The 21,331-nt window shown below is 49.1% G+C and overlaps 1 protein-coding gene across 7 annotated transcripts in view; it reads right to left on the bottom strand.

The window, feature by feature from the left end:
• The window catches only part of TRABD2A (TraB domain containing 2A), a 58,889-nt gene that overhangs the window by 15,811 nt on the left and 21,747 nt on the right, over window positions 1-21,331 (bottom strand). For all 7 annotated transcript variants that reach the window (XM_078444651.2, XM_078444654.2, XM_078444655.2 and 4 more), the window contains exon 3: window positions 829-975. In XM_078444651.2, coding sequence (XP_078300777.1) covers window positions 829-975 — 147 coding nt within the window. The remainder of the gene's footprint in view (window positions 1-828; window positions 976-21,331) is intronic.

Raw genomic sequence — 21,331 nt, 5'->3', positions numbered from 1 at the left:
CTGACGCTGGATCCCTATTGTTCCTCTCCCCAGGCTGCCATTCCTTTTTCACCTCTCCCATTCACTCACGGTTCCTTAGGGTCCCCAGATCTAACAGACCCCCCCCCCACCCCGGCATCATTCACAGCCCCCTACCACATGAGGACAGTGGTCCTGGTGGAGGAGACAACACATGCCCCAGCTCAGAAGCTCAGCTGGCATTGCCACTGCCATGTGGTCTCGGTGAGGGGAGGGGAGGAAGTCATGGCTTGTCCTCTGGGACTCTCGTTGATAAAAGAATAACCAATATCCCTGCCATAGGGAGGCTGCATTCCTCTGAGCTTCCTTCCCCTTGATGGCCCACAGGTAAAACCTGTCCCGTGTGTCACTCGCTGCACCAGTGTGGCCACGAACACATCCAAACCCATCATGCTCCCATGGTCCCAGAAGCCACTGCAAGCTGCAGCCAGAGTTCTGTCCCACCATTTCCCAGAAGTGCTTCCTAAGTCAGCCAGGGGCTTTCAGACTCAGATCCCTTCCCTGCTCGGGAGGCGGCTTCGTGCTGCCTGTTGCCCAGGCCGTGAGGTCTGCCCCTGGATCCCTAGCTCCATCCTTTGCCTGGGATCCTGGAATTAACTCTCATCAACACCCCCTCCGTTCTCACGTATCATAAAGAATGGCTCTGTTAGCTGCAGCATTTCATTCCACATCTAAACCTGCCCAATTTTATTTTTAGAGCCCTTTATGACCTCAATCCTTTGTTCACGGAAGATTCAGGTGTCAGCAGGTAATGCCTTTGTTCTCATGTTTAAATCCACACTGAGCTGGGCAGAGGACAAGGGCCCTCACCTGGGAGCTGTCATGGCTGAAGATGACGGAGCTGAGGTCCCCACAGTTATAGTGTTTGATGAGATCCTCTGTCGTGTAGGGGATCTGAAGGCTGCCTGCTCGAAGGCTCTCCTGCTGCAGGAGGGTCTGGTTCAAAGCAAAGATGACCTAAGAGGAGAAAACACAAGGCCCTTTTAAGTTCACTGACACAGCAATCGTTAGCCTCCATCTTATATCTTTTGTCCGTGGTTGATAATGACCTCACCTCTGGGTTTGTCGCATAAGGACATGGACGCTGCTGCTAAAAAAGGAAACACAAATCCCCAGATGGTGTCCAAAGAAAAGGAGGACAGTCCTGCCCAAGTTGGTCCCCTGTGGGTCACACTGGGAGGAAGTACCTTAAGAGGGACACAGACAACCTGGAGCTATCCCATGAGAGTCACCAAGAGGTAAAGAGACCAGAGAATGGCTGCAGATGAAGGTGTGAAGAAGCTGGCGAGGAAGGTCGGGAAGCAGCCAGAGACACACAGACAGACACTTACCGAAGGCTTCACTCACATGAAGGACTGGACAGGAATATACGCACGACATCTTCTAACCATCAGTGTGGCGTCTGCTGACTAGTGGATTCACTGGGTCGGCAGGGTGTTAATAAAGTTATGGTGGAAAAAGGGGAGAAACGAGGGCTAGACAAAATCAACCAGTTGGTCTGTGCAAGTTTCTCAGAGTCTCTGACACGCTAATGTGTGCTGTGGTTCTTCCTGAAGGGAGAGTGTGCCAGGCTTCCCAAATTTATCTGAGGCACGTACCACAAGAGAAGGCTTCACTAGAACACCCTTTGGGAAAATCCAGACTCAAGGAATTTTACAAAACAGTAGATTCTCCGTGGGCCCAGAGAACTGGGTCAGAGGGGAAAGTGGGACTCTGGCACCGGGTGGGACTGGAGCTGGCCATCCTGCACAAGGCTCCTGACAACACTGAAGATGCTGTGGCATTTTCTCTCACGTTCTCTCCAGGTATGGATGCAGACATATCATCACCTTCCACGGCTGCCCTTCCACGTGCTACCCTAGGAATCCGTATACAGATACTGCCTTGCCGTCTGCTGGAAGGCAGCAGCAAATTCCCTCGCCGTTTGCTGGAAGGCAGACAGACAGGGTCTGCCTGAGCACTCTGTGAGGTCTTCAGCCAGAACTTTTTGATTCTCCGGAGACAACCTATTACATGTCTCAAGTCAGCAAACGACCCCTTCCTTTCTTCTGCCTCATTCTGAGTGGCAGAGGCTCTTGTTGAGTTGCTTCCCACAGGCCACTGCGGCGCAAGCCTGCTGTATGCCCTCCTCCCATGGCCCTGTCTCCCTTGGTTACTCCAGTATTGGCTGTCCCTGTCCTGAGGCCCTGCCCCTCTTTGAAAAGTCCCCTCCTCCCCTCTTCTCTCAAAACATCCCCCTCCTGTCTGTTGGGCCTGGACCTTCTGGACCATGCCCTGTCTCCAGCCCTCTACTGGTGACATGAGCTGACCAAGAGGCAGATACACCCAGGTGTATGTCCACAAATTATGGTCTAAATGAGGAAATTCAGTCTTCCATGGGGATAAGCCCCTGTATCCTAAAGCCACACTATTAAGACCTGTCCACCGCCACTGGGAATTGCTAAATGACTTCAGATTAGCTGGAGGAACAGATCTTTGGAGAGGAGGGGGAGGGGCAGTATGCCAAGCTCCAGGCCAAGGTCTCACACTTTCTGTCTCAATCCACACCAAGTTCTCAACAAATACATGCTGATGGATTTTGTTGCCCTTCCCCTAAGGGCGTTCAGGACAAGCCCAGGAATCTGTAACTAGCAGACCTTCCTCCAAGAGTTTCCATTGGTTTCAAAATGCTTTTTTTAAGGTGTTCTTGGTATTTGGAGAAGATCAAGCCACGCATTCTAATGGACAGACGGGTCTGCAAAGTGGAGAAGAACGTGTGGCCCACATAGTGGGCCTTATTCAGTCCCTTCCCAGTGTAGTCAAATGTCATTTACCCTGAAGACATTTCACCTGTTCATGACAGGCTTCCAAAGCCTTGCTAGGATGTTTGTCTTTGCTTCTTATATTTACTTTTGATGATCAAGCTCCATCCAACCAGGGGCAGGGCCATAGAGGCACTGCTGGAGGTGCCTTCTTTGGGGCAAACCAGGGGTGGCCCTCTGTGTCTGCCTCGGCAGCTGGAGGAGGCAACCACCCCCCGGTGCTCTGCAGGAAGTCTCGAGGGCCCCAGAGCAGGAGTCAGGGAACACATGAGGGCTCCACAAAAACAATACAAAGCCCCAAACTCACCCAACTAAAACCATGGTGGTCCAGACTCAGCTTCCTTAGAGACCTACTCTGGCATCTCGGAAGCCCCACAGTCTGACAAGATTAATGATTGTCGGTCATTCTTATGCAATTTACTCTCCTTGCTGTGCTTGGCAAAGCCTGAGTCAGTCTGACAAATTTGGAGTTTCAGGATGTGACTCACAGATTAGTAAATTCCTCAGAAACAACTGTATTTGGTTACAGTGACCACAGAGACACCTTCCAAGAGGTTTCTCCTGATGGGGCGTTGTCACTGACCTAGCCTCCTAGGGTTATGGAATCACACCTGGCACTGTTCCTGGACAGCCAACAAGCCCAGGTACAGCGGGCAGCCTGCCCTGATGAGAGCCGAGGCAGACAACCAGGAAGGGAAAGCGAGGCAAAGGAGCAAGTACAGGGGTCTGGCTGAGTGGCCCAGGCTATGCACGCGGCCCCCCTCACCTCCTCCCTAACCAACTCTGTGCCACCCACCGCCTTCTCCTCTCCATCCAATCCCTTTCTTTGGAGCCTCTGCTAACATTTAGTCACGAGTTGTATTAGATTCCTTGGGCCACCATAACAAAGTACCACAACCTGGGCGGCTCAAACCACAGAAAGTATTGTCTCACAGTTCCGGAGGCCAGAAGTCCAAAATCAAGGTGCTGGCGAGGCCATGTTCCCTCTGAAGGAATTAGGGAAGGATCTGTTCCAGATCTCTCTCCTAGCTTCTGATCATTCCTTAGCTGGTGGCCACATAACTCCAATTTCCATATGGCTTACTCCCCACGTATGTCTGTGCCCAAATTTCCCCTTTCTATTTTTTGTTTTCATTATTTGTTATTTTTTACTTTTTAAAGAGTAGCAGTAGTGGTATTTATTTATTTTGAGAGAGAGAGAGTGCATGCAGAAGCAGGGGAGGGCCAGAGAGAGAGGGATACGGAGAATCTTAAGCAGGCTCCACACCCAACATAGAGCCTGATGCGGGGCTTGATCTCATGACGGTGAGATCATGACCCGAGCCCAAATCAAGAGTCCAATGCTCCACCAACTGAACAGGTATGCCCAAAATTTCCCTTTGTATAAGGACACAGTCACAGTCATATTGGATTAGTGCCCACCCCAATGACCTCATCCTAAATCATCTGCAAAGACCCCATTTCCAAATAAGATCACATTCTCAGGTCCTGAGGGTTAGGACTTCAAGGGAAGCATTTGGAGACACAAGTTAAAACGTGTCAGGCTCAGCTTACCCTTTTTTTAATAGTTCATATGAATATGGTAAAAATTCCAAGCAGTACTAAGAAAAAGAACTCCCTCCTGTTCCTGTACCTGAATCATCCTCCCTAAAAACAATCACTTCCAGTGACTTATGTATCCGTCCATGGACAGTCTCTGTGTGTAAAAGCCGACAGACGACACGATAGACAGATGTAGAGATATCTCCTCCGCTTTTTTCTTTGTGTTCTTTTGACCCTTAAGGATTCAAATAAATGCCTTTCCATGAATTAATACTAAAGTTATACATTATACCGTAACACAAGAGGATTGTGGAATTAAAAGCCAGGGTTTGGCAAACATTGTTTTTGAAGCACAGGCAGCCTGAATCCTCCTCCTTATCCATAAGATAACATTAATGACTACAGCAAGTCATAGAAAAGAAAAAGGGAAATTTGTGACTACAAGAAGGGACAAATGAAGGTTTCCTACAGCCTTGCCAGTGAGAAAGCAAGCTGGATGCAGGAGCCCAGAGGCACCCCAGAGGTGTCCCCACCACCCCCAATCCAAAGCTGTCCTAGTGATGTGGTCTGAAGCATTGGGGTTCAGATTCAATGGCCAAGAAAGAATTCTTGAGACGTCTTTGGTGCAAAACGGTGGTTTTATCAAAGCAGGGAGACAGGACCCATGGGCAGAAAGAGCTGCACTGGGGTTGTGACAGGTGACTGATTATATACCTTCAGGTTGCAGGGGGTCAGGGATAGTGTAAGTCTCTAAGGTATTTTGGAAACAAGGTTTCCAGGATCCTGAGGGGGCTAGCTACTTTTAGGAAAAAGTCATTTACTGTCTAATAAAACCTCAGTCATGAGACCCTTCAGATGTACATGAGTGGACCATAAGCTTGGAATATGTTTGCCAACCTATATCCTGGGGTGGGGGGAGGGGGAAGATAAGGGAAGTTTTCAAAGGAATTTTTATATGTTAAAGTAGACTTACAGGATCCTAAAGGTTGGGATAATGTTAAGCTAAGACTGCTTTTTGCCCTTAGCAAAGTGTCATCACCGAGACAGCTGAGCTCCCAGAGGAATGTCAGTCACTCTGCCTGTCTCAGGGACTTGTCAATAGGCTGTAAGTTGTAAGGAAATTGAATCTTTTTTCTTCTGCTTTTTTCCCCCCACATCACTAGTGTTGCGAGATCCTTGAGCACAATGGCCAAGAAAGAATCCTTGAGACGTTGTACAGTACAACTTAGAGTAGTTAGCTTGCACGGGACAGGACCCTGTGGGCACAGAGAGCTGCATTTTCGCTGTATGAAGCTGGTGGTTATATGCTTAGTGCTCAAGGGGGAAGGGGACGTGCAGGGAGTTTTAAGTCATAAATGTCTTCTTCGAATTCTACTCATAAAACTACTTGCGCAGGTTTCTAAAATGTTTGTCATTCAGCTTGATATTAACTATCGGTGAGATTTACGGCAGTCATGAGACCCTTTATGAATGTAGCAACTGGCACATAGCTGATCCTTATGAAACTATGCAGGCATAGGTCAACCTTCTGGGCTACAGGTGAACGTTTTTCTGCTTCTATCCCTCGTCACCAGGACCTCTGCTCTGGGCTCAGGCTGACTCAGGCAGGCCCCAAGGAGAAATCCAGGCAGAATTCTACAGATGATTTCAGACAATCCTACAAAGACTCAGGTTCATTTCTCCAAGATCTCAGATAAGCCTTCTCCTACCAGACACCCAAATGGCTTGGTTTTCCCACGAACCTGCTAAGCCAGTGTCTTCCAAACCACGGATTGCAGCCCAGTATCCACCAATTCACGGCTGACATAAATCTCAGCATGGTCTACCCACTGCTCTGTAGCTTGCTTATTTCCTTTAATCTTGGGTATCAGTCCACACTGCAGCCAGAGCTGCTCCGTGCTTTGTAACAGCTGCACGTAAACCATGCCAAGCCTGTGCCGCAGCCCCCTTATGGGCACCTCCCATAAATACATGAACCGCCCCACATTCACCCACAGGTGACGCCAAATGCGGGGCTGGGAGTCACCGAGGGAATTAAGTCAGGGTTAGAGCTTCAAGAACCTGAAGAAATGAAGAGCTAACACAGCCAACTCTTTCAAATATGAACTGTCTCCAGAGACAGAGCTGCTGGTATGCGCTGCCCTGCAGTCAATCCCTGGCTCGGTTCTCTGACCCCGGATGAATGACGTCTCTCTACACCATAGTTTTTGAAGTCTGACTCATATCCTCACCGGGAAGGATGTGGGCTCTGGGACCAGCATGCTTCTGAAACAAAATTGCTTCTACAGTTCCTCCATGCAGACAAAACTATGTGTGGCCGAACCTAGAAACCACCACCCAAAACATCATTTCAGAAGAAGTCCACATACTACATTCTCAAGTCTAGCTTTTGGAATGCACGGGAAAGTTCCACGGATTATGCCTCCTGTATGGTTACTATCTTGTCAAGCTACTTGTGCTGATGTAGGGCAACCAAGTCTCAGAAAATTCCTGAGTGGCAAATGCCTTACATAGATCCCTGTCACTCACCGGCACTCTTTTCACCTGAGGGCAAAGACATTAGGGGAAAGAGGACAAAAGGTGGGGATGGTAGAATATTAGAACTCTGAGCACCCGGAGGGGGGCAGCAAAGTCATTAGTATGATGTATTTGCATTATAATTGTAATAATAACAGGAGCCCCTCCGCTCCCCACTCCACTGAGTCAGGCTGCCCTCCGGGAGGTGGAGCTGCATTTGGGGGAAAAGATTCTATCCCTGTCCTAAGGGGGTGGCTGTTGGGAGTGGGACAGAACAAAAGGGTGTTTGATGGCAACAGGTCACAGAGGGCAGTCCGGTAGAAACAAACACCCCATGGGAGTTTAGGTGGAGGCAGAAGCTCCAGAAAGGGATGGGCCATCACAGGCACTACCTTGCCCCTGAGCTCCAGTTTTCCCTGCCATTGAAAGCAGTGCCAGGAGCAGCAAACCTGGGCGATAGCATTACCTGGCCCACAGCAGCCACACAGTGGGCAAGCTCAGCACCTCCTGGGAGGCCTGCAGCAACAAGAATACAAGGAGAGTATGTACTCAAGGGCATAAGGTTGTTTAGAGCAACATCATCCTGATCAGCAAAAGAGAAGTGATTGATGTGCACAACACATCACAATGGGGACCACGGGCATGGCACTCATCAGCCCATCCTCCACACCCCAACACCGTGCTGCTGGCCTGACGAGCCACACGTTATGAAAAGCATGCCACACATGTCACCGGAGGCCACCAGAGGAAGGAACCAAAGGCCCCCCAAGACCTCAGAGCCAACCAGGTTACTTCCCTTGAAACCTATAAAGATTTTTGTCCTTGACCACGTGAAACAGCAGCTACACTTGAAGCTTGCAACTGGCCATTCCTGCTACCTTCAGGGTGTCCCTTTAGATCCATAGGAAGACTTCTCTCCTGTTGGGAAAAAACTCGTATATCTCTTGAAGCCATCAGTGGAGGGTCCTGGCAGAACTCAGGCCAACCCTGCTGGGGGTACAAAGGACATGCCCGTGTCTATGACAGAGGACAAGCAGAGCCCAGTGGCACCCCCAGTGTGCAAACACACAAAGAGACGGGCTCAGAGTGCTTTGAGACACGTCCTGCAAAATGTTTGCTGTTCCTGGAGACTCACCTGAAAGATGTGTTACATTTGGAAGGACTCAGGGCCAAATAAACCACCAGTGGTTTTTTGGCAAAGGGATTTACCACCTTGGAGAGGTTCTCAGTGTACCAAGCTCTTCTTTTTGAATGCTTTCTATCTCAAGTCAGGTGCTCCGCTGTGCAACATTTTTAACTATTAGAAAGTCCTTCCTTCTTTTGGAGTTCCATGTCTCTCCATAATTGCCATGTACTCATTTTTGTATACATCAATACAATGTGTGTGTCCATACACACACAATTTGTTAGCCGTCATCAAAATGGAAAATGTGTGTGTCCTACTCCTAGAGATCTCTCCTACAGAAACACTAGCACGAGTGTGTAATATGTAAGTGTACAAGGATGTGGCTTGGAGACTGTAATATTGCTCTCCCTGGCACTGGGACTGTTCAAGCAAAATTGGAATGTCCATAGGAGGGCATTCCTGCATCAAATGGGAGATTGCACATACTGTTCTTCCACTTGGAAGCTTTTGATTTTCTCCATTTCAGAAAAGAAGGGGAACAGACCCTTCTGGTCTCACATTCGGGTCTTCTCTCCCTCAATTGTTTCTCCTCCCCTTGGCACAGGCCATGGGGCTCCATGGAGAAGGGAATCAGGTCAGGTGTTCATCAGAAGCCTCCATATGGTCCCTGTGGTGTCTGAGCCACCTCTTCTGGTTGTGCTGGGGTGAGGGAATCCAATGTACCTCCAAGAGACCTCTGTTCACGGAAGGGCCGGTGTATCTATCCCAAGCACATACTCTCCTATAGTAATGGAGCCTCCAGGACCTGACAAAGGGGCAACGACAGGAGTGGCAGCAGCCTGGGCAGCCACAGGATTGCGGCAAGAGCTGTGAGTGTGGCAGCAACCAAGTCTATAAGCCCAGGACAGACAGATGGAGCATGACAGGAACAGCCAGCAAGGGTCCAGGAAGAGGCACAGCTGGCATGACCAGGGGGTTGTGGGACACAACATGTCCTCAGGGAGTATGAACAAGATGGAGGAGGAGAGTACTGCAACCTTGTCCCAGGAGGGTGCTTCCAGCATGTCACCAGAAGCCGGTCTCTCCCCAGAGGGCAGCAGGAATGTGGCCACTGCAAAGACAACCAGTAAGCCCAATGTACAAACAGCTAATGTCCAGTGATCATCTCATTTGGTCACAGTGAAGACTCCATGAGTGATTGGGATGGAAGCCAGAGTTTCCCAGGTTCATGCTGAAGCGCAGAAAGAAAGAAGGAAAACAGAGGATAGAGCTCCTGGCAGAAGGAGTTCCCATCACCACACGATAAGCGAAAGTCCCCACAGGTCAGGCAAGAAAAGTCAATCCAAAAGTCACCTCCTTAGCCAGCTATAGATGCAGCAGAAAAGGTAAAAAGAGGATGTTGTGGGTTGAATTTTGTTCCCCCCAAAAGACAAGCTCATCCTAATCCCTGTTACCTGTGAATGTGATTCACCTGATTTGGAAATAGGGTCTTTGCAGATGTAATCAAGCTAAGATGAGGTTTTTTAGGGTGGGCCCTAATCTGAATGGTATCCTTACACAAAGGGGAAATCTGGACACTGACAAAACATGCACAGAGAGAAGATACCGTGGAGGCACACAGTGAGAAAACAGCCATGTGATGACTGACACAGGCAGAGATTGGAGTGATGCATCCATAAGCCAAGAAATGCCAAAATTGTCAGCAACTACTAGAACCTGGATGAGGCGAGGAAGGATTCTCCTCCAGGCCTTTCAGAGGGAGCACAGCCCTGCTGACACCTTGACTTAAGACCTCTAGTCTCCATAACTATTGAAGAATACGTTTCTGTTGGTTTAAGCCACCAGTATGTGGTACTTTGTTAGGGTAGCCCTACAAAGCAATAGGGGGCGACAGCCCCAGCTCCTGCCCTCACCACAGCCCCACTAGGAAGGATCTAGGGCATCTTACAAACAGGAGGAGCCAATCTATGGCTAGTTCAGGTTCTCCACATGAGAGACACAGCTGTGTTGGCTCTCAAAGAATTTGAAGAAGCCTGTCCTACTACCAAAAATGGTGGTCTCCTCTCTTGGTAGAAGGGAATAGCATGTCTAAGACCGTGCTAGGGAGCAGTGAGGGGATCATTGTGGAGCCAGCAGAAGGTGGAAAGTGGCTGGAGATCACAGGTACCTAATTCCTGAGACCAAGGAGACAGTAGCCTTTGAAGTGGGTTAAAGAGGAGTCAAAGCAGGAAGACCGAGGCTCAGAAAAGTGTCCCTAGAGAGTCATCCCAGTGTTCCTGACTACAGTTCAATTAAATAAAGAGGAAAACCATAGCATATGGGAAGGAAGCTCTCACATATGTGTTCTAGGAGACTACTATGATGATGTTTATAGCAAAATAACTTGAAACAGCAAAACCCTGGAAACAGCCCAAACGTCCATCAAGAAGAGAACTAAAAAATTGTGGTAGATGCCACACAACCATGAAAATGAATCATGGCCATACACATTAGTGTGAGTGAATATCACACAATTTTGCTTAACCAGCAAGACACAGAAGAATGTACATAATCCAGTTCCATTATAGAATAATTCGAAAGCAAGACCCAATACTACATTGTTTAGAATACATATTTGATAAAGAAAAATGGTGACTTCAGATAAGGAATGGGTTTATATGGAGCAGTCACAGGGACAGTGGGAATCAGGATGAACAGAGCCTAAGTTAGTTTAAACCAAAGGGAAACAGACTCTCACACAGCAGAAAGGCCAAAGCAGAGGAGCATGGGAAGTTCAGGGCTCTCCTGATCTATGTAACTGCTTTATTTTTGGACACCCTTATAACTAGAAAACTCAAGCCTACCCAGGGCAAATGAAAACCTCTGTTCTAACCTCTCTCTCTGTCTCTTCCATTGATTTGCACCAACTTAGGACACATGCTCATACCTACACCAATGAGAATAGCCAGAGGAATTCTGCATGCTGATTGGCTTAAAACCAGATCCTGAGACAATCACTGACAAGACTGGCTCCTGAACCAATCACTCCAAGATGGACACTTGGAGTAAAGGCAAGTAAGGTGGCAAACTACTGGATTCAGAAATAAAATTCAGGGGCGCCTGGGTGGCTTGGTCGGTTAAGTGTCCAACTTCGGTTCAGGTCATGATCTCACGGTCCATGAGTCCGAGCCCCGCGTCGGGCTCTGTGCTGACAGCTCAGAGCCTGGAGCCTGTTTCAGATTCTGTGTCTCCCTCTCTCTCTGCCCCTCCGCTGTTCATGCTCTGTCTCTCTCTGTTTCAAAAATAAATAAACGTTAAAAAAAAAGAAAAAGAAAAGAAATAAAATTCAACCCCAAGGTTGTCCTGGTTTTTCCTGCTAGTTTGGAAAGAATGCCTAGGAATGAAGAAATGGAGCAAGGCAAGAGGAACCGAGGGTGTAAAGATGTGTCAACAGGGATGGGGTATTAGGGCATATTGAGTAGGTAGTGATAAGCCCAACCACTTAGAGTGGCATGAGCAAAGGTCACCACCAGCTTCCATCAAATGTCTATTATGCACTGGGTCCTTTACAAAGGTTCTTTACAGAGGAGGAAATGGATTCAGAAAGGTTCAGTATCTTGCCCCACATGAAAAAGAGAAGAAATGAGGGAGCCAGGATTCAAACCCAGATTCACAGCCTCCAAAGTTCATGCTCTTTCCAGTAAGAAGCTGGATAGAACAGCAGGATGGGCAGCAAGACCAGCCTTGACCTCTCCAAGGTGTCTAAAGCCTACTTCTTCCAAAGCAAGTCCCAGTTGATTAGGACCCATGCACCTCTAAGAAAGGACAGTACCCTCCTCTAAGTACCCACTTCTCCTGGATGCCCTATCCTGGTTATAACAGTGCCACTCAGGTAAAAAGATTCAGAGACAGCCTCAAAGTCACCCTCTGTGTCTGTTAATCAATACCCTTCACTCAGAGATCACTATATCGGGTCAATTTCCACCTCTGGAGGAAAACATCCACAAAACCATACTCCTATTTCAGACCCTTCAGACTCTTCTAAAATAGCAGAGAGCTAGGCATACGAGAGATGCCAAAACCACCACGCTCCCTCCTCTCCCAAACCCTTACCAAAAGCCACAGCCCGTGAAGGGACAGCCCTATACAGGACATGCCTATCCACTCCCTCCCAAGCCATTCCCATGACGCCTGGATGAACATCCAACTCCATGATATAGCACTGGCTGAACCATCAGGCTTACTTCCAAGGAGTACATCTACCCACAGAATAGACTCAAAAACAAGCAGAACGTCTCTAGGCCAAATGCCAGTGCTTTGTTTTGAGTCTTGGTTAAGATTTCAAGAAGAGTAAGAGACAGCAAGAAAGAAAGAACTATTGGAAATTATTACAATTCTAGTAAAACTCCAATTAGCATAGTTTCTGACAGTGTACAGACTTAAAAGGACTTTCTTTTCCCCTCTGGAAACATCTGAATGGATGTCTGCTTTCATATTAGGGCTTGCCTTATACTGTCTTTTTTTTTTAAAGTGTCAGTTGACCCTCAAAACATGTCTTATTAGCTGAATACTCCTCTCCAACCCTCCAGTGACACATACTCACCCCATCTGCACTGTCTTCGGAAAAGTAACAAGCTTATTACCAGAGAGTTTGCTCCAGTGTTCAAATACCACCCTTCCTTCCCACCCACCCCCTCTTCCCCCCAGATCTACCCCCCCCCCACGTCTCCCCTTCCACTCTCCCCTTGCGTCCCTACAGTTCTTCTCTCTCCTTTCTTTCTGGGCTGTGGAAAGAATCGATTAAGCTCCCTGTCCAACATTTGCAGCATGCTTCTTTCTCTTTCCTGAGACTTCTTCAGCTGTGGGGAGACCCAGGTCCCAGTTGAGGCATTGTTGCGGGAGCCCATGGGCTGAAGGAGCGAGCAAGGGGGTTCGAGTCCGGCAGATGCCTTTATTGTCAAAGACAAAGGTCCCCCATCGAGCCTCTCCACTTTTCAGCACTTTCATCCCCCTCAGATCAAAGGGCTGCTCTGCATATGAAAGGCACCGCCCATTATGCGGCTCACATTAGCCCCGCACCACCCCACCAGCCTCCCAGCTCTGCGAACAAAGGGGCTCGCATCTGTTCAGGCCCAGGCCTCACCTTCTGGGGCGGTGGGTTGTTGTGTCTTTTCTCTTAGCTCACTTTTGAGAGCCATTCAGCTCCTTGAAGTATAGTTGGAGAGCAGTAGGGGAAGGTCTTCCTTGTCCTCAGAACATTCCGCCCCGATATTGTTTCGAGCCCCCTTGAGGATTTCTGGTCCTTGCCTCTCTCACCTCACCTGGGTATGGAGGCAGTGGGGACGCCCTCCTCAAGCTCATTTATTTTCTCCCTTCCCAGCCACTCCGTAAAACTCCTCCTTCTTTACCTGAAAGGGGACTATTCCCATGGAATAGTCTAGACTGGTCCCTCAAAGGAAGATGGTGAGAAATCCTGCTCCTTTTCCTGTCAATGTTAATAGATGCTGCCTGACGTAGGAGGTAAAGCCTCCACACATTTCTTTGGACATTGAAGTCTGCTTTCCGGGGGGGGGGGGGGGGGGGGGGGGAAGTGATTCTAAGAACTTGGATGTGAGCTCTTTGCAGCAAAAGGACTCAAGCATGAGGACAAAAGAAACTGAACTTCAGTGACACTCCAGCCTGAAGAAGCATCCTTTTGTAAACGATGCTGGCTCCTGAATACCAGGAGAGAACATGGAGAGACCTGAAAGAATGCACCAGGCCGACCAGGCCCTCCCTCTCTTCTCTGACGGCCACCCTCTCAACGTCCTCCACGCCTCTCCCCTCCTCCTATCCTTGGTCAGGTCTCCTGACCGCTCTCTCCTTTCCACCCAGTCCACATCCTGCCCTGATGCCAGATAGATGGCTAAGCAACACGGGCCTCCTGTTACAACTGAACTGTGTGACCCACCCACCAACCCCCGAATTCACGTGATGAAGCCTTGACCCCCAATGTGCCTGTATTTGGAGACAGGGCCTCTAAGGAGGTAATTAGGGTTTAGTGAGGCCATCAGGATAGGACCCTGATCTGATAGGGCTGGAGTCCTTATAAGAACAGGAAGAGACACCAGAGCAATTCCCCAACCACACCCCACACACCCACCTCCCCACACACAGAAAAGGCCATGTGAAAACACAGCAAGAAGGAGACCATCTGCAAGCTGACAGGGGCTTCACCGGAAACCAGCTGGGCGGCACCTTGATTTGGTACATTGGCCCTCCAGAACTGCGAGAAAATAAATTTCTTCTGTTTAAGTTTCCCTGTGTGCGGTATTCTGGGATGGCAGCCCAAGCCAATTCCTATACCTCCTTCCCCCAAATCCCACACGATGCTGAGGTCACAATAAGAACAAATACCAACCTCTGGTCTCCAAGGCCTAATGAAAGTTACCACCTCTGCTAAGCACTTCCAGACTATCTCAGCCCCGCCCTAGAAATCTCCATTTTTTTACTTCTATTGCCCTGAAAGTTAATTTTCCTTTATGTGTTTTAAAGTTCAGACAAAACAGGGGCACCTGGATGGCTCAGTCGGTTAAGCATCCGACTTCCGCTCAGGTCATGATCTTGCCGGTCAGAGTTTGAGCCACACATCAGACTGTGCTGACAGCTCAGAGCCTGGAGCCTGCTTCGGATTCTGTGTCTCCCTCTCTTCTGCCCCTCCACTACTGGTGCTCTGTCCCTCCAAAATGAATAAACATTAAAAATTTTTTTTTAAGTTCTGACAAAACAAACAAGCTTCAAGAAGAATCAGATGAAGAACCCAACTAAAAGCATAATAAAGCTAACTGCACCCACTTAACCACACTCAGAACTGTTACTGAGGCTAATTAGGCATAAGTGGTAAGCACTTCATCTAAATGGCTACAGGCCGTATTATTTCTAGAGTCTGGCCTGCTCCTGGACGTTCTCTTATTTTGTATTTTTTCCAATATCCGTTACCAGCTCCATGTCAGTTTTCCCTTGTAGAGCAAACTCTAGTCCATAGAGACCACAGTTCCCAGCCTCACAGTGTCTTCCTCTTGATGGCCCAGGGCCCCGGACCAACACGGCTGAAGCTCTGAGCCAAGAGGCTAACTCTAACACCCCGCAGTAGCGACGGGGGGGGGGGGGGGGGGGGGGGGGTCGCAGCCCTCTCCAGCCCACACTCAGCTGCCAGATGCGCTGACCTGTGACACTCCTCTTGGTGCTCCCACCTCCTCCTGACAACCCCTCAGTGTACCTGGAGGTTTCCCAGCCTCACACGCAAACCCTCTGCGGCCTCACCTTCCGTCCCACCCCTACACAAATGCGCACGGAGCCCGCCCACCCTGCCACCACCGGGCCAACACAGCCTGCTTTTCCCCAGGTTTGCCTGCACCTTTGGCCCATTTGAACCATCTCCCTTTTGGGGTGCCTGGGTGGCTCAGTTGGTTGAGCATCTGACTTCAGCTCAGGTCATGATCTCGCAGTTTGTGAGTTCGAGCCCCGCGTCAGGCTCTGTGCTGACAACTCAGAGCCTGGAGCCTGCTTCCGAGTCTGTGTCTCCATCTCTCTCTGCCTCTCCCTTGTTCATTCTCTGCCTCTCTCTCTGTCAAAAATAAATAAACTTAAAAAAAAAAAAAGAAACATCTCCCTTTTTCCGCTGCCTGTCTGAATCCTTGCCTCCCCTTGAAAAATCCAGCTCAATATCAAAGTCGCCCGGATAACATTTAGCAAATAATCAGTCACATCAATCACATTCCTTGGTGACCATTTCACCACAATGGCCCCAGAGAGGGGAGGAGAAAGGCCAGTCTCCTCTAGCCAAGGCCACGTCCAGAAACCATGCCACCTGCAGTGGGCCCACTTCTGCGGCCAGCAACTGAGGGCCGGGAGGGCACCTTCATTTTTAAGCTCTTCAATCTCTACGGTTCTCCCTAAAGTTCAAGACTGGTCTGGAGAGAAGCTATAAAACCTCACCACAGAATTGGAAACCCCTCTTGAAAGGAAGGGGAGGCCCTCTAGGACACCCCACAGCCTAGAAACACACGCCCACGCGGCCCTCATGAGGTGTATTTAACCTGCACTTCTCACTCACTCACGGGGGATCTGGGAGAGGCACACTGCCATTACTATGTGACCAGCATCCCTGCCCAGGTGGCAGGAAGGAAGTTACTCTGGGAGGATGAACAAAGTGGGTAAAGTCAGGGTAAAGATGGAAACAAGCAGCAGAGTTAATGCCAAGGCTCACTTGCTTCAGGCAGTCTGGCCTGCTGGAGTGATGAGAAAACAGCAGCCTTCAAGTAGCAGCCAGTGATTAGCAACTGTCACTGGAAGACGCTGAGCTAGACTCATTTAAAAAAGGTAAACCATGGGCACCTGGGTGGCTCAGCCAGTTAAGTGTCCAACTCTTGGTTTCGGTTCGAGTCATGATCTCATGGTTCGTGAGATCAAGCCCCGCGCCGGGTTCTATGCCAACAGTGCAGAGCCTCCTTGGGATTCTCTCTCTCTCCCTCTCTCTGCCCCTCCCCAACTTGTGCTCTCTCAAATCAATAAATTAATATATATTTTTAAAAAGGTAAATCAAGATCCTTGCTCTCTAGGAGTTTCTGTGCGAGTTCAGGACATGAGATAAACACATGGAAAGCTAAATACCACTATAAAAATTAAATCACCATAAATCTGATCATTCAACAGCTGCCACAAGGTAGCAAATGAGCAATTGCCCAGTTACCTCAGGAGAAAAGGAGCTTCTGCAACCTGAGGTAACTTCCAGAGGTGATTCAAGAATACGGACCAGAATGGTGACCAAGAACAGAAACGGAGGTTCTCAAACTTGAGTGTGGATCGGAATCGCCTGAAGGGCTGGTTAGACCACAGATTGCTGAGCCTCAGCCCCAGAGTTTCCAGTTCAGGAATCTGGGATGGGGCCCGAAATGTTGCATTACCGACAAGTTCCTAATGATGCCGATGCTACTGGCCCAGGGCCCCACTCTGAGAGCCACTAGTTTGGCCTGAACATGCTACATGAGTAGTAGGAACAGGTAGCCCTGGTGACCTGCCTGCCTCACAGCTAAGTCCTATTTGTACGACACAGTGTGTTCATTTTTTAGGTGGTTACCTACCAAGAGCCAGGACATCTAACAGAAAACAAACTGATGGTTGCCAGAGGAAAGGTGTGAGGGGAAGAGGTACAAAATGGGTGAAGGGGAATGGGAGATACAGGCTTCCGATTATGGAATGAATGTCATTGGGGATGAAGGGCACAGCATAAGGAATATAGTCAATGATACTCTAATACTTCAAGGGATACTGCAGACTCGTTTCTGCCCCATGCCCCTGCCTCCCTACTCCCTTCCAGGTAAGCCTCTGCTCTTGGCAGGTATGTTGGGTGGGCAAGGTTGCTTATCACTGAAGAGAATACCCTCGTGGGGTGCTGCTGACTGACTTCTCAGGGAAGGGACAGCTCCGGGGACACTCTGTGCTGTCTGGGACTTCAGTGGGACCCCCAACATACCAGGGTACATGCAGAGGACGCAGGGATGGGGTAATGAGACCCCTCAGCTCTCTCGTGTGGTCATCCACGTTTTATGATTCCACAGCCTTTGCTGAGGCTGCCACCAAAGCCCCACTCGGTCCCTTTCAAGGCCTGACTGACCATGAATAGAAAGGAAGGGCCTCATGGAAGAGTGTGGGGAGGAAGGACAGCACAAAACATGGCAGGAGGGATATAGGAAAAGCAGAGAAGTGCCATAGTGTCCAAGGTGTGGCATTACACGATGCCACCAACATCCACCTCCAGAGTCCAGGGCAGCCTCGCTTCATCGCTGGGCCACAGAGTACCTCATCATACTGAGACTTCGACTGGCTCCTTGGATCGTCCCGGGGAAGAGTTCGTCCAGTTCCACCCAGCTCCTTCCCCCCTCCTTCCCCCATCTTCTCCAAGCAGGGTAGACTGCCTGACCCAGCCGTGTTGGGAGGTGGACTCTGGAGGAGGGACAGGGCTCACACTCTCTGAGTGGCATGCTGGGAATCATTCCTAGAGTCTAGGGGTGTCCTGGAGCTGATCCACCACGGAAGAACTTGCTTCTTGGGTGTCAAAGGGGTTCCCTGCTCCCAGGCAGGAGGCAGGGACATGGGGCCAAAATAAGGCTGCAGCATCCCTTGAAGTGCTTCTCTTAGGACTCCAAAGGCAGCAGAGCAGGGTCAGAGCCGGCTGAAGCCAGAACCCCAGGAGCACATGCGGTATCCCTGCAGGTGTACAAAAATACCTAATTTTTCTAAAGTTCACTTTGGACTTTAGAGAAGCAGCCCAGAGCCAGGGGATGGCAGGATCACCACCAGCTTTATCTCTGGGTCCCTAAAATAAGAAACAGAGTGCCCAACCCACACTGAGTATGCTGAGTGCTGAAAGAAATGTGTCCCAAATAAAGACTAGCCATAAAAAAAAAAACAAAAAAAAGACTCAAATCCTGAGCAGGCCTGCTCCCAGGTGGAAACTGCGTCTAGAAGTTCATGAAAATCACAGCCAGCCATAAGGTACACAGTTGATTCAATTTCCTATTCCTGGTCCAGAAATAAGGAAGTAAAGGGAGACTTTACTAAATGGCCAGTAAATGGCCAAGGTGAAGAAATGCCATGGAAGATCCCCGCCCGGGAGAGCTAATGGCCCAGCCTGGACTTCAAATGTTTGAAGACCATGCCCATCACAATAGCTATGCTGATGCCCTGTGTGCAAGCAGGCACAAGGGTGACTCAGGGACTAGATGTCACAGGCTCCTAGGGCATTTACAGCAACTACAGCACTTCGCCCAGCTATGCATAAGAACATGAAAATATTACAGAACAGAATTGGGAAAAGAATGTAAAAAAGCAAAAGACTGATTTATCTCACAAGCACAAAAGACTGGACATAATGTGAATTTAACATGCTGGTCTTGACACAGAAAGGCTGTATTTAATTTTTAAAGTAATTAGCATACACTCATGTTGTATCCCATTTTGGCCACGGTACCTGCAAGTTCACTGTCTCGAATTGGCCTCACTGACATGTTCAGCAGTAGCCCACCTATTATCCTATAACCACTCATGAGCCCCTCCAACATGCCAGTCCAAACACATTCCATTTCGATTATGGAAAATGCAGGAAAGTCACCCATCATTATCATGATCAGTTTCAAAGATGAAACCATCTGCTTTTACTGCGGTTTATGACTAGGGAGCAGGAACTCCCTCAGCAAATCAGACCTGTGAATCTGGCAGGTGTTAGCACTCAGTGGAACTGGGTTAGAAAACCAGAGTCTACAGCCATACCACCCTGAAGACGCCCAATCTCATCTGATCTCAGAAGCTAAGCGGGGTTGGGCTTGGTTAGTACTTAGGGGGAGAAAACAGGAAACTGGGGAGCCCAGGCCAGCCCTGCCTAGTCTCTACAAGACCCCTGGCCCTACACCAGGTTTATTCCAACAGGAAAGTGACCCCAGCGGGGCCTCTGCTTGCTGATGCACCATGGCACTCTTGCCGTGGCCTCTGGGCACAGGGACCTGTGGAGAGGCCTACAAAGTACAAAACAAGGTATCCCCAGACTTTCCTAGGATTGGGCTATCCTAGCCCTGGCGGGTCCACACCCTCCTAAGGAATGTTGACCCTACATCCTCAGGAGGCTTTCTCAGACCAGCAAGTGCCTCCCCAGCTCATACCTCTCCTACATCCACCTGGCCCTTAATAGCCTGAGATGGAGACACATGGATGGCATCTTTCTAGAAATCTGCCCTGCCAGGGGCTGCCTCCATCACTCTGCCCTGCCTGGGACAGAGCCCCATCCTAGAGCCATGGTTTCTTCTATTAGATAACTGATCCATCTATTTTTTTTTTTTTTTGAGAGAGAGAGAGGGAGAGAGAGAGAGAGAGAGAGAGAGAGAGAGAGAGAGAGAGAGAGAATCTTAAGCAGGCTCTACACCCAGCACAGAGCCCAATTGGGGGCTCGATCTTACAACTGTGAGATCATGACCTGGGCTGAAATCAAGAGTCAGATGATTAACCAACTGAGCCATCCAGGCATCCTGTAACTGATCCACCTAAAGAGAACTTGCTCCAAAGAAGAAAAATCCCCATCTTCCCAACACCCCAAAACTGTGACTCAAGAAATGCACTTTTTCATAACACTCGAAAAACCACTGGGCCCAAACCATTGTTTAAGGTTTCACTTTTTTTTGGGGGGGGGGGCAGGGGGGGAAGAAAGGCTTTTTAGCAAAGCGAGTTGTTAGGGTCCTAGGGGTACAGGGCAAAAACCAGCAGTGACACCTACTACTGAAAGGGACAGCAGAAGTGACAGGTGAAAAGGCAAATATGAAATATGTTAGTGCCATCTATTGGCAAGAGTAAACAGTAACAGAAATGATTCTGTACAACAGCAATTCAGATCATTAGCATGCTTATGCATCATCTGAAGAGCACTCTGGGGTTTACAACAGACTTTTACATCCAACTGACTTCAGTAGGTCGGGATACGAAAAGCTCAAAGATGCAGGCTTTACATGTGGAAGCAGAGGGCAAACCCGGACCTACGGGCTTGGCTCATATTAACTCTTGGATTCCGTGACTCAGACTCCAAACACAGATGTGGCCAGGTCCCAAGGGACAGACTCTAATGCTGAGAAGACTGGGGCTGTCCCGAATTCCCACCCCAGTCCACAGTGACATCCAGTCCATCACTGGGAAGTTGGCAGAAGAATCCTGTGGTCAGACAGATTTGTTCTGGTCAATCCCTCAAAGGAAGCAGACAGACGGCACCCTATGCCTACAGCTTGTGCACAGATGCCTGGTGGTGTGTGGCTGTGGAAATAGGATTTAGAAAGATCATTTCTCTAGGGAATTCTTTAAGTCTCTAATGTGAACCCACCTCTGCAGCTGGGAAGGAAGGGAGGGGACTCACAGGTGAGCCCTGCATCACTAAGCCTCCGGCTGCAAGTTCAATTGCTTTCTGCACATAAGGAATGGCAGTGCAGCTGCTAACACCAAGCAGACACAAACTCTGGGTGAACGAGAACAGGCATCGTAACCTGACTCCATACTGAAACGGGAAGCAGGCATCTGCCCTGAGATGGCAAGAGCAAATCCACGGACAGGAAGGAAGCATCCTTTCCCTTATGCCAAATCCAGATCGCTGAAGGGAACAATTAGCTCTCAGGTAGTAAGGGAGAGGTGAAGGGGGAGAAGTAGGAAAAGTCAAAGGATCTAGAACAGAGAGAGGACTTCGGTCATTTTCCACACAGAAGCTCACAAAGCATCTACTAAGGGCAGGCTATGGTGCTAAGTCCTAGGAAAACAGTGATGAATCCTGCCTCGAGAA

The sequence above is a fragment of the Panthera onca genome, chromosome A3 (assembly GCF_046562875.1).
Source record: "Panthera onca isolate mPanOnc1 chromosome A3, mPanOnc1 haplotype 2, whole genome shotgun sequence".
In the NCBI taxonomy this organism is placed as follows: Eukaryota; Metazoa; Chordata; class Mammalia; order Carnivora; family Felidae; genus Panthera; species Panthera onca.
Note: the sequence above shows the minus strand (reverse complement) of the source record. Positions and strands in the feature narration are given on the sequence as shown.